General features: G+C 45.6%; 1 protein-coding gene across 7 annotated transcripts in view; it reads left to right on the top strand.

Moving 5' to 3' along the window:
• Window positions 1–13,874, top strand: part of TIAM2 (TIAM Rac1 associated GEF 2) — a 231,630-nt gene that overhangs the window by 176,763 nt on the left and 40,993 nt on the right. For 5 of the 7 annotated variants that reach the window (XM_044924057.2, XM_044924055.2, XM_044924054.2 and 2 more), the window contains 2 exons: window positions 5,473–5,739; window positions 8,689–8,792. In XM_044924057.2, coding sequence (XP_044779992.2) covers window positions 5,473–5,739; window positions 8,689–8,792 — 371 coding nt within the window. Of the gene's footprint in view, window positions 1–5,472; window positions 5,740–8,688; window positions 8,793–12,846; window positions 12,866–13,874 lie in introns of those variants that run through there. The other 2 variants (XM_044924058.2, XM_025294991.3) reach the window with 2 other exon arrangements.

Genomic DNA, 13,874 nt, shown 5'->3' with positions numbered 1-13,874 from the left:
AAAATGATGAATGGTATACAAAGCCTGCAAGCTGAAATTAAAAAGTGAGAGACGTTAAGCTTTTCTGTGCAAATGAAGTCGATGCTCAATGTGTGTTGAAAACGTTAGTTTAGAATTTTATATAGTGGGTGAAGCTTGGAGAACTGAAAAAATATTGTAATTTTGAATTTACGAAATGCTGTTTCCTTCTACTGGCAGCCTTCATTTACCAAAATCTTTACCTTTTCCTAAAATGGTAGGCACTCATGGTGTTTTAAATAACAAGATATGGGATAAGATGAAAATAAGATGAAGGAATTGGATACTTTTTAAGATTCTTTTTGATGTAAAATTCATTGATTCTTTATAAGCTGTTCATTTATGAAATTACAGAATAGAAATTCTGAGAAACTGAATAGAGAAACTGAATAAATTGAGTAGATTAAGAATATAGTTGACACAAGCTGTATATCTGACAAGATAGAGCACATTATGGGTGGTGTGGCTGTAGACCAAATTGTGTTGCCTGAACGTAACTACAGTTGGCCCTCTTTACTTGTAAGTTCTGAATCCTCTGATTTAATCAACCATGGATGGAAAATAACTATTCTGTGCTGTGAAGGACTTGAACATCCTCGAATTTGATTTCCCTGAGGGTCCTAGAACTGGCCCCCCTCTGATACCGAGAGATGAATGTAGAGATAAAACTGTTAAATGTCAAGGATGTACAGCTTTCATGCCACAGGAGATTCTGTGGTTGAAAACTTGATTAAACCATTTATTATTTACTTGTAACTTCTTTGATACTATTTTTTAGATATTTTTCTTTCCATCATCTTCATAGAAGATTATCGTTCTGTAGTTTTCAACTCAGAGCAAGTCGAAGGGCTAATGATTAATCAAACAAGACATTTTTGATCCCAAGATGAAAATCCCAGTTAAATATTCTACATTATTTATCAGAGTGCTGTCCTTTAAATTGCTCTAGTGCGTGTATGTCCTCTTTCTTAAGAAAGTGAGGAGCTAGCGTTCCCTTTGCACTGGCTGTGGACTGTGTGGTTTTCGGTAGAGGTGGTATTCTCTGATGTCACTGACCCTCCCAGAGGTGAAGTTGAAGTCCGAGGCATGGAGAGAGGCAAGGGCAGTTCTCAGCCATCAAGGCGCTGCCCATCAGTGATATTTTGTAAGCGTATGGGTCTGTTTTTGGTTTTCATATGAACTGGAGGAAGGTGCTTTTTACTGCTTGGGGTTGTGGTACAGGATGTCCTGCCTGTTCAGATCAGCCGTTCCCTCTGCAGAGACGAGCTCCTGGACATTCACATGGTGAGAACCACACGAACCAGGTCCATTTTACAAACGGACACAGATTATTTCTTCCCCACGGCTATAGGGTACTGTGCTGCTGCTGCTAAGTCGCTTCAGTCGTGTCTGACTCTGTGCGACCCCATAGACGGCAGCCCACCAGGCTCCCCCTTGGGAGAATCCTTGGGATTCTCCAGGCAAGAACACTGGAGTGGGTTGACATTTCCTTCTCCAGTGCATGAAAGTGAAAAATGAAAGTGAAGTTGCTCAGTCATGTCCGACCTTCAGCGACCCCATGGATTACAGCCTTCCAGGCTCCTCCATCCATGGGATTTTCCAGGCAAGAGTACTGGAGTGGGGTGCCATTGCCTTCTCCGTAGGGTACTGTGGGTACTTTGAATTTTCTAGGAGTGCAACACCTCAGTACATCAAGGGAAGTTTGACCTTTGTTTTGTTCAGAACTTTGTCAAGAGTTTTTGCCCGCTTGGAAAAATCAGGTCCATGGGATTCTCCCGGCAAGAATACTGGAGCGGTTTGCCATGCCCTCCTCCAGGGGATCTTCCCAACCCAAGGATGGAACCTCCGTCTCTTACATCTCCTGCATTGACAAGTGGGTTCTTTACCACTAGCACCGCCTAGGAAGCCCAAGGCCCCACATGCCATGGGGCAACTAAAGCCCCATGCCACAGCTAGAGGAATCTAGTTGGTAGTGCCCTACAGGCATTTAAATCTCCACCAAGACATGCTGCCATTGGTCTTTGATGAAGTGGAGACGTTCCCTGTGAATCTCTGTGGGCAGGCTTCTCACAGCTTCATCACAGCTGCTAGAGTGGTTGTGTCCAAGCATTTACATATTGAGACATGTATTTAAACAAAATTATGTTACTTTCCATTAATTTTTTTCCCTTGTGGTGGATGTTTTTGTTTTTTTTTAATTTCACTGGGTGGCATGGGGGCTTAGTTGCCCCATGGCATGTGGGACCTTGGGCTTCCCAGGTGTTGCTAGGAGTAAAGAATGCACTTGCCAATGCAGGAGACAGAAGAGACGCAAGTTCCATTGTTGGATCGGGACGATCCCCTGGAGGAGGACGTGGCAAACCACTCTAGTATTCTTGCCTGGAGAATCCCATGGATAGAGGAGCCTGGCGGGCTGCAGTCCATGGGGTCACAAAGAGCTGGATGCAACCAAAGTGACTTAGCATGCACGCACGCACGTGGGATCTTAGTTCCCCAAGCAGGGATCGCACCTGCATTCCCTGCATTGGAAGGAAGATTCTTAACCACTGGACCACCAGGGAATTTCCTTTGTTGTTGTTATTGGCCTTGCTGAGTAGCTTCTGGGATCTTAGTCCCTGACAAGGAATTGAACCCACACACTTGGGCAGTGGCAACAGAGTCCTAACCACTGAGCCACCAGGGAATTACTTCTTATGTTACTGTTAAGGCATTTATTATTTTTTTGTGAAATTAGATGTGGGCGTAGCCTATGTTAGAGAATTTTATTTCAATATAGTAGAAGTATGTATTATCAAAAGGGGGGCTTTGGAGCTTGAGAAATGAGAATCAGTATATAATATGCTTTCAAGCACAAAAAGCACAGTTTAGAAATAATTCCCATTCTCATTGCTTATCCTTTCAATCTCCTTCAAATCACTCCTCAGCCCACAAACCAAAGCAGAGCTTGTCCTGATGCTATGACTACCATTAATTCTTTTTTTTAAGTCTTATTGTATTAAACAGGGGAAAACAAATGTTCTCCTCTCATGTGAGTTTATTTCTGGCCTTGGGATTGATATAATACTGAGTTTTTAACTCGATTCCTCTTAGAGTTGCTGTTCCTGAGAATGCAGGCGCCCTGCTCAGACTTTCTGGATCTCTCTTTTCTGGGAACCAGCTGAGGCCTGGGCAGAGCACCTCGCCCACTCTCCTACAGCCGGGAGCCGCCGGGTGTCTCTGGGCGCTGCTGACAGCCACCTGGGTGGGTGTCAGAGACTGGGAGGAACTTGTTGCCTGGTTGGGTAAGGAGGAGGCAGCCGGCAAGACCAGACTGGTGGGGAGGCATCAGTCATATGAGCCGACATCCTGGTTGCCAGCTGAGCAGAGTGAAGGTTCCTGGAGGGAGTAAGCAGCTGGAGAGATTGGCAGGGACCCCCGCACCCACAAGACCCCCAAGCCCTCCTCCTGGCCCCCGGTGCCACCCGTTTCATGAGAGTCCCCTTTGTGCACATCAGAGTTAGTACCCGGATAGCTTATTGTTTCTTAAGGGCCCAGGGGAAGTGAATGGCCAAGCCCACACTCCTGCATATTAACTGTTCAACTCGATTTGGAAGTGATGGAAACGTAAACTTGGAATTCACATTACAAGCCGAGTGGGCGAAGTGACCTTAACTTTAACATTTATTCCAATGTTTCTGTTTTTTTAAATAAGGTATGTATTTGGCTGTGCTGGGTCTTCATTGCTGCACAGTCTCTTCTCTGGTTGCAGCGAGTGGGGCTACTCTGCAGTTGTGGGGCACGGGCTGCTCACGGCTGTGTCTCCTCTTGCTGCGGAGCACAGGCTCGGGAGCGTTCAGACTAGAGTAGTTGCGGCACGTGGGCTCAGTGGTTGCGGTTCTCGGACTCCAGAACAGAGGCTCAGTAGTTGTGATGCACAAGCTTAGTTGCTCTACAGCATGTGGAGTCTTCCTGGACCAGGGATCAAACCCCTGTCTCCTGCATCGGCAGCTGGACTCTTCACCATTGAGCCACCAGGGAAGCCCTAACGTTTCTGATTTGAAGTAGGTACCCAGGATGTTATTGAACACAGGTTTTTGCCCTTTATTGTAAAGAGTTTGGGGTTGCCAGTTACTTGGCTGACTGTGTTACCTGTGGGGTCTGTACTGATGCTCAGAACTGGAAGATACTGAGTTTCCAGGGGTCTCATACCTGAAGTCCCATGTTTCCCTCAGTCCCCCACAGACACGATAGAGAGTGCAAGAAAGCAGGGGACAGTCAACTCCTGGTATAGCCTGCCCAGGATGTCATTACTCTCTAAAAATGTGTGTTTTTAAGAGAGAGGTGTCTGAGGCTGGGCTCGTGTGCCACACCTGACATAGGGCCTGGTGCCCCACGGACGTGCAGTGCCCATCTGACCAGGGAATGAATAAATGGAACTCGTGGTACACACGGAGGAATGGATCCTAAGACTTGAGACATCTCTGCTCACCGTTGAGCAGAAGCTCATGTCAGCCAATTAGATGTTGTTGTTTAGTCACTAAGTCATGTCTGACTCTTTGTGACCCCATGGACTGCAGCATGCCAAGCTTCTCTGTCCTTCAGTGTCTCCCCGAATTTGCACAAACTCACATCCATTCAGTCAGTCATGCCATCCAACCATCTCATCCTCTCTTGTCCGCTTCTCCTCCTGCCTTCAATCTTTCCCAGCATCAGGGTCTTTTCCAATGGGTCGGCTCCTTCTCATCAGGTGGCCAAAATATTGGAGCTTCAGCATCAGTCCTTCCAATGAATAGTCAGGGTTGATTTCCTTTAGAAATGACTGGTTTGATCTTGCTGTCCAAGGGACTCTCAAGAGGCTTCTCCAGCACCAGATGTTAGATATTTTGAATTGCTAGGCCTCACCCCAAATTATTAATTTCCACAGGGAATAAGGTGAGAAAAACAAAAGAGTGTATTTACTGGTTATAAATAAATGTCTTGACTTAAGTTTGCAACTTGGTTATCTTTCATTATTTACAACCACATTGGCTAAGGACTCTTCTGCAGTGCGTCTGAACATCTGTTCTGCAGCGGCAGAGCCTGGGGTGGGCAGGAAGCACGTGCCTGGGGTTCTGTGACAGGGATCCAGTGGTCCAACACAGTGTCAAGGGGGCAGGACCGTACGGAGGCTCTCCCAAGGTGGGGAGCCCATTTTTGGCTGGGAGGGGAAGGATATATTTACTCACTTTAGCAGCTGGTGCTCAGGCCGTGGGCAGAGTGTAAGTGGGGCTATACATAGGCGTTTGGCACCCAGGACAGGATGTCAGCACGGTGCCTGTTTAAAACCACTTTGTAAATCAGCGTTTGAATTGTACCGGCCTACACTTCTTTTTAGCCAGTCTGTTCTTCTTCCAGAACTTACTTTGTTCTCATTTCTCCTCTAGTCAGAATACCAAGGGCATGCTGCCTTTTTTTTTTTTTTTTTTTTTTTAACAGACAGGGACCCAGGTTCAGTTGAAATAGGAGGCTCCTGGACCCAGATCCAAGGTGGAGGACACTGTCAAGCTGGGCTTCCTCGTGCTTCGTCACCTCCAGGACAGAGCTGGCTCATTGTCGGGGGGCTGGAGAAGGAGTCAGTCACCCCAGAGATTCTGTGGATCCAGATACCAGTCACCCTCTTGCAATTTGGGCAGCGGAACAGCTCCGAGACTTCCTGTCTTGGCAGACCTGTGTCCTCCTCTGGGATCCCAGGGTCCAGCCTTGGTGAGAACTGGATCCTATGATCCTTCCTGTCCAGGTCTTGCCTCAGAGAGGATGCCAGCTGCACCCAGGGGCTCCATGCAATTAAGCGGCACCTCTGATTCATAGTAAAGCCTTTTGTCCTGGGATGGGCTGGGTTTGGAGAGGAAGGGCATGAAATATGTTCTGTTAGTGGGTAAGCACTTTGCCTTTGTAAGAAATAAAAGGTGGTTCTGGGAGTTTCTAGCATCTAAGTTCCAAAATTTTGTGAATATGTTGAAGAGATGACTCAGAACTCAAACTTGGCACCCGCCTTTGACATCATGGGTGTTATTTTCTCCAGCATCCATCTGGCGCCTCGGGGCTCCAAGGCTCCTTGTGGCCATGATGTCTCTGAGATCTTCAGGGGACTTGAGGTCACCTTCATCTTTGTGTCCCCAGAACTTAGTGCATACCTGACACAGAGTAGGTGCTGTAGAAATCGTCATCATGGATAAATGCATTGATTGTGTGTCCTGTATTTAATACAACTCTTTGGAAATATTGGAGCTTTTTATTTTTAAGATAAAGGCAGACATAAAGCAAATTTGACTCTGTTGCCTAGGTAATGTACATTTTTATCTCATGGCGTCTGTGACATTGCTCTTGATTCCCTTGTACTTCTCTGTGACTTCTCTCTAAAGAAAGAGTTCTCCTCCCCTGTGCACACTGCCTTGGTGGTTCCAGGGTTCTCTCCTTGGTCCTGTTCTTGTCCCACTCTGCACATTGTCCCCAGGGAGCGCCATCCATCCCTGTGGTCTCACAGCCAAGTGCATGATGATGGCTCCAAAGCCACATTCCTGTGTAGACCTTTCTTGCACTACCAGACACCTGGGTGTGAGGCACTGGATGGTCCACGTGCATCTCAGATTCAGCTCTGGCAAAGCCAATCTTGGGTTGCCCACTCCTGCCCCATCCTGTGCCCAGCCACCCTGTCACCTGAGACATGAAAGCCACACTCTGCCTTCATGCCTTCCTTGTCTGCATATCCTTTCATGAAATAGGTGGCGAAGAGGAGACCCGTGGAGTTGACTTGCACAGACTCTCTGTTCAGTTGACTTCCGTGTGTTCATGCTATTCTGCATTCATTTGGATCCTTCTTCCTCGTTCCCTCTCTGCTGCTGTGACTTCTGGCCTGTTTTTCTGCCCAAGTCCTGCCTTCCATTCAATTCCTCTACCCTTGGACTACCTTCCCCTCCCTGCCCCCCACTATCCCCCTCTTAAGACTTGGCTGAAGTGTCTGCTTTGCTCTGAACGCTGTTAGGGCCCCAGGGAGAATTAACTTCCTCCCAGAGTGGCCCTACTCGGCCCCGTGTGGCTTCTTCTCACGTCATCTCTGGTAGTTTGCTGTGCTTATGTTTCTGTCTACCCCTCCTCCAGCATCAGAAGCACATCCTGAGAGCAGGGACTGTGTCTCATCATCTTTGTATATCCAGCACCTTGCACAGTGCCTGGAAAAGAGCCTGTTCTCAGAAAGTGCGTGTTGAATGCATGGATGGAGAGGTGCATTTGTGCTGAATACAGAGGAATGTGGCCTGTTTTCTGTTGGTTGGTCTTCCTTACACAGAGGTGCATGTAGCAGCCTCAGTGGTAGAGGGCTAGTGGTTCATCACTTTTGGTCTCGAGTCTGACCTTGCTTCTCACGTGGTCAGCCTGTTGGTGAGTGGACTGTTCTCTGGTGTGGTGTTAGGGGCCTGGAGAGGTGAGTTTGGTATTCCCATCTGTTGTTGCTTCCTAAAATTTGCTCGGGGATGGCTCATGCTTTTGTGATCAGCACTGCATTATGGGGCTAACTTACTGTACAGCCAACAACAATGAAGTGTGGCTTAGACAATGTGGTCCTTTTCTGGGTGGGGTCGGGGTGTTGGAAGAAGTAAAAGGAAGAAGAAATAAGAGCTCTAGAATTCTGTAGACCATTAAGACATTTTCTTTAGGTCTCTTCTTGTGTAGTGATTGGTAATATCAGCCTGGATCACGGACCAGCATTTCCATCCATGAGTTCCATCAACCTCCTAGGGCTCCCATAGCTTCTAAAAGTCTACTAGAGCCCACTGTCCTTGCCCCCCACATGCTGGATGGTTTGCCAGTGTCTGTCCCTGTCTTTTATGCCTAGATCAACTCAGACAGGTATGAGTGTGATGGCTTGTTATAGTTAACTAGAATCGGAAACCATGTGGTTTTGCCTACTTGAGGGAAAAATCTACTAAATACAAAAATTAGAATGAAAACCTATGTGTGGTTTTGATAGAAGCTGGTCGTTTCATCTTTCTTGAGTTTAATTTGAGAGCCCCTGGAAACAACTGTTGAAAATAGTGTACATGTATAAGTGCAGATTGGAAAACCACATACTCTGCTTAACCTTTTATATCATTTCTTAACCCAACCTTTTATATTATTTCTTAACCCTGACTCTGGAAGTTAACAAGATTTGCTGTTTCTCTTGGGACTTTCGGTTTACATTGCAATTGTGGTTGATGCCAGAAAAAGAACAATTATGCTTGCAAATGAGCAGGTTGTGGGTTGTAATAAGAATCTATGGTGCTACATCCCTGGTTTGCCCAGTTATCCTTTACCATCACTTAGCCAAAAATAAAGGGAAGTGAGCAACACTTTATATAAAGTACTTAGTGAAGTTTGCACAACAATCAAGTTTGACAAAATCAGCCAGGCATTTAAGTTATTGTTTTGATTGGTCATTGGCCTTCTTTGACCAAACAGTCAGATGTTGCTGCTTCCATTAGCCAGGGCCCAGGTCTATTTCAGAAGCCCAGCTGTGCATATGCTAACTACTGTATCACTGAGGACCATGATGTCCTGCCTTCTAGGTTTTAATTTTTTCCTTTGCTCTCTTTGTCTATCTGAGCCTTTAAGCTAGTCACTACCATTCTGAGCAGATGGCCAAACTCACCTATGTTTTTGTCACTTTTCATGCAGATTTCAGCAACGTCCCCGATGTCACAACTGGCCTGAAAAGGAGTCAGACTGATGGCACACTGGATCAGGTTTCCCACAGGGAGAAGAAGGAGCAGACATTCAGGGTAAGACTGTCCCAAATCTTAAAGAAGGACATAGCAGGCAGGTGTTAATTCCTGCCTGCACCTGAGTGGGGGGAAAAAAGATGGAGTTATCCTACCCCTAGGTCCAATGGCCAACACACTTTTTTTTTTTTTTTTTTTAAGAAAATAGTTTCCTTCTTTATTGAAAGTGAAGTTCTAGTAGGAACCCTTGACTCGGGCCTGACCTCCTGTGTGACCTCTGACATGCCACTGAAGAGCAGGGCAAATGTGGCCATTCATACATGAGGGTGGTTTGACAAGGAGAATCTGTGTTCAGGTATTCTGAAGGTCACATGAAGTTACTAAAATTTTCCTTTACTACTTTTATTTTGCTGAAGGTTATTTTAAGGATGTTGTCTTTTTGTTGTGGTAAAATACACAAAACATATGACGGTTTCCGGTCATAGCCATTTTGAAGTGTATGTCAGTGGCATTAAGTGCATTCACGGTGTTGTGTAAGCCATCACCATTTCCAGATCTTTTTCCTCCTGCCAGGTAGAAACCCTGTACCTGTTAGACAATAACTGCCTATTGATACCACCCACTGATCCCATGGTAACCCCTATTATACTTTCTCATTTGCCTGTTCTGGTTACCACATAGAAGTGTGGTCATTTAATATTTGTCCTTTTGTTTCTGCATAATGTTTCTGAGGTTCCTCTGTGTGGTAGCCTGTATCAGAACGTTACTCCTTTTATGGCCAATTAGTATTCCATTGTATGTATACACTACATTTTGTTTATCCACTCATCTGCTGATTGGATCGCCATTAGGCTGTTGTGAGTGACGCTTCAGTGACACTACCATACAAATATCTGTTTCAGAGCTTGTTCTCACTTCTTTCGGGTGTGCCACTCGGAGTGGAATTGCTGGGTCATGTGGTAATTATCTGTTTAGCTTTCTGCGGAGCAGTCCGACTGTTGTGCTTAGACCACTCTGCACCCGTTTCCTATTCCCACCAGCAATGTACGATGGCTCCCATTTCTCCACATCCTCACCAATGCTTGTCACATTCCTTTCCTGCGTTTTTAACGGTTCTTAGCTCTCTGGAGAAGGCAATGACAACCCACTCCAGCACTCTTGCCTGGAAAATCCCATGGACAGAGGATCCCAGTGGGCTGCAGTCCATGGGGTCTCGAAGAGTCAGACACGACTGAGCGACTTCACTTGCACTTTTCACTTTCATGCATTGGAGAAGGAGATGGCAACCCACTCCAGTGTTCTTGCCTGGAGAATCCCAGGGACGGGGGAGCCTCGTGGGCTGCCGTCTATGGGGTCGCACAGTCGGACACGACTGAAGCGACTTAGCAGCAGCAGCAGTCAGCTCTCCTTTCAGGAGTGGTCTGTCTGACATGATGTCTTTTAGTACAGAGTCCAGTTTTAACTGACTTTGAGATTATTCATGTTTTTTCTCTCTCAGTTTCATCTTAAATACAAAGCAAGAATGGAGGAAATATAAACCATCACAGCCATTTGAATAAAATGTACAGCCTAGCCATGCCCCGGTTGGGTTTAAACTAATGCTACCAGGAGCTGGTCCCTTCGTCATGGCCAGTGGCACAGCCTCGGGTGACTGGTGGCCTTCGTAGTGGGGCGGGGGGAGGATGGGGTTAGAGCTTGCCAGCTTCAGGGCCGATTCTGGTGGCTGCTGGCACCTGGTCCTTACCTCTCTTCCCTGTTTTTCTTTCTCACCCCCTGAATTCCTCTTCCTACCCCATTCCCTATCCACTTCCTCCAAAATCTCCCTTCTCTTTCTTCCCAATTCCTCATGCAAACCAATTCCTAAACTGCTTTCACTGGTCTGGTTATACCCAGGAGGCAATTTCTTTTACTAAACTGAAGTCATAGGCATTTTTAGTCTTTCTGCTCTGTTCCAACTCTGGTTGGTTATTTACTTTTGGGAACCCAGTGTTATAGCTCAAATTCATCATGCATGTGTATGTATGAAGCAGTGAATCCTAGAGCATCAAATGGATGTGTTTGGCTTGCATTGTCTTAAATTTAAGGAAAAATTAATTTACACTTGGTTGTGCTGTGTCTTGGTTGTTATACTTGGTTGTGCTGTGTCTTGGTTGCTGCATGTGGGCTTTCTCTAGTTGTGGCAAGTAGGGACTATTCTTTATTGTGGTGCCTGGGCTTCTCCTTGCCGTGGCTTCTCGTTGCGGAGCTGGGGCTCTAGGCACATGGGCTTAAATAGTTGCAGCACAGGGGCTGTTTTTCCATGGCATGTAGAATCTTCCCAGACCAGGGATCCAACCTGTGTCCCCTGCGTTGGCAGAAAGATTCTCATCCATTGTACCTCTGGGGAAATCTCTCTTAAATTTTTTAAACAAGGCAAATGCTAAGGAAACCCTCCAGAAGCTAGGCTCTCTTAAGATCGTGTGCCTGGGGGCACTGGCACAGTGTGGCAGCCTGGGGGTGGGGGAGAGTCATTGATGCCATTAGGGATAATGGTTTCCTCTCTGCTATAATCTGTTTGAGTTCCATGTTACAGTTCTTAAGAAGGAAATGCTTTTCCAAGTTTTATGTTAAGATTCAGTCAAATAAATCTGCAGAAAGTTACCATGTTGAGGCTATTTCCATTCCTATTACTTAACAGTACTTATCATAACTAAGCAAAGGTTTATAAAATGAACATTGGGGCATCAGAAATTTAGAAGAGGAGTGAAAGATGCAGTTCAGCTTGAAATTGGAGCCCTCTGAGCTCATTTTCATTGCTAAAATGTTTAAAGGATAAAGCGAAGGAATGCCAAGGAATACAGAAGAAAGAAATATTAAAAAAGAATATTAGCATGTTAACTTGCTGTCAAATTCCTCTCAAGTCTAGAGCAGTTATCATCTCATCTTTTTCAAATCTGAAGATATCTACCGATAATAATGGATGTCAGTACATTTTTAAAACGTTCTAGCAAATGCATTGCAGCTACTGAGTTTACATATTCTTTGTTCCTTGGCAAAGAAGAATCTGTGATCATCAGAAGTGATCACTGCAATGGATGGTAGTGAAAAGGAAGTTTTGAACTGAAGAATTAAAAAATAAAATTTCTGTTATTTTTAGCCACCTAGGAAACAGTGGGTTACATCCAACAGCAATGCTTGTCTGTTTTTCAAATGGTGATCTGGGAGTTCGATGATGCGTGCCCAGTGTGTGATGGCCCTGGCAATGTCCCCTGGTGCCCACAGGAGGTGGTCACTCCCCAGAGGGGAGATCCTCTTGTTTCCTGGGCTTCCCACACTGGCCCATTAGCCCTCTCGGGGGTCATTCACTTCTGTACAGATAAGACCCTGGTGGAACCTGGGCTGTTGGGGGTATTTTACTCACCGTATACTAGATTTGAGAATAAGGAATAATTTCCCTTGAAAATCAAACGCAGCCTGGCTTGATGAAGCACAGCTGTATGTGGGGCTTTTGACAGCCCCACAATTTCTGCAAATGGGTTATAATTGATTGCCTTCTTTCTCCTCAAGGGTGCCTATTACTGTCACGGCCCTTTGTGTGCCCCGTCACCCTCCCCTGTGTGGGGGCCTCCCCCCCACCCCCCAGTATTGTTAGCAATTAGCTCGCACTATTATAACAGTTTGGAGTTTGAAAGGAATAAACAGTTTCTTTGGGGGTGAGGGGGTTGAAGGAGTTTCTGGTTTGTTCTGGGAACTTGAGGTGTGTAAAGCGGTCCCCACAGAAGGGCTGCTGGTGTGGTTTGCTGCCTCTGAGCTGGCTGGGCAGATGCAGCACTGGTGGGTGGTGGTTCTACCATCTCCCTACGTGTCCTGACCTGGCACCTTTCCAGAGCCGGCGGGCTCAGGGCGTGAGGTGGAAATCCACAGCCACCCCCATCCCCCGGGCTGCCTTGGAGGAAGAGCTTGGTGGCGCTAGGATGCCCTTGTGAATGTGACTTGAAAGAGCAGTTTGGGATTTTTTTTTTTTCCCCTCCGTCTGGGGATGAGAGAGAGAGAGAACGCTTGTCATACTCACTTCCCAACGGCCAACTGTAGATGGAATCGTTGCTCCCAGAGGGAGCAGATTTCTCCGAACTTTTCCTGTCTAAGTACAGCATGTAAGTAAACCGAGGGATCTGATTCTCAGGGATGTGGGTTCCGGATCCAAACGCAGGCGTGCGTGGTGCATGGTTTTCTTTTCTCTGTCTTGAAAGTTGATTTTTCCTCTGAAATGTTTCAAGGCAGTTAGGCAGAGAAGATAAGCCTTTCTTTCTTTTTTTTTTTTTTAAGCCTTTCTTTCCAGAAGGATCCTGGCAGTACTCTCCAAGCACTCTTTATAGCTCAGGTTAAGAGAATCCTCAGATAGTCGGTATTTGGTGGCATTATCAATTTGTCCTCTCTCTTTCCAGGGTTGCATAGGTCTCTAAATGGATGTCTGAAATAATGGTCCTGTCTTTTTGAAATATAAAGATATCAGAAAGAACTAGGGGAATTTTGAATATTTGCTCTGTAAAAGATGTTTGAGAAGAGAGAAGGATGATTTGAAGACAGTAAATAATTTTAGGCTTTGTCAAATTTTCTTGGAGCATCATGCATACTTGTATTGGGCTTAACGCTGTGAAAGAAAACCCACAAGAGTGAAACCTGTTTTCTACAAGGTAAGCAGCGTTATTACTTTCGTTGTTCATGATTAAGTAATCTTTTTCAGCTTTTTAGAATAATTTTATGTAATCACCTAGGGCAGCTTTGGCAGTGATTATTTTTGCAGTTTGTAGGCGTTGTTTTGGTAGAACAGCGAGCTTTGAGAATCTGGAGACATAGAGCCTTGACAACTGTGTGTTGTACTCTGCAATGTAATCGCTTTGGTTTGTATTGTGTCCTGTTTAGTTTTTCAGGGTAGAAAAAGGGCCATGCACTGATGATTAGGTTTTGGTACCCGGCATGATCTTAACTTGCATTTAATATTTAATACCTGCTCACCCATTTAGCTTAACCTTTTGAGTTTCTCACATGGTTTGCTTTTAAGAGCTTGCATCTCTAAGAAGCTAAAGGAAAAGGATTCGTGGGTCATATGATTTGTTTTCCAGCATTTAAATTATATGTCTTTTTTACCTTTCTCTGAGTAGC

The sequence above is a fragment of the Bubalus bubalis genome, chromosome 10 (genome assembly GCF_019923935.1).
Source record: "Bubalus bubalis isolate 160015118507 breed Murrah chromosome 10, NDDB_SH_1, whole genome shotgun sequence".
In the NCBI taxonomy this organism is placed as follows: Eukaryota; Metazoa; Chordata; class Mammalia; order Artiodactyla; family Bovidae; genus Bubalus; species Bubalus bubalis.
The sequence above is the reverse complement of the archived record's forward strand: the minus strand, read 5'-3'. Positions and strand labels throughout refer to the sequence as shown.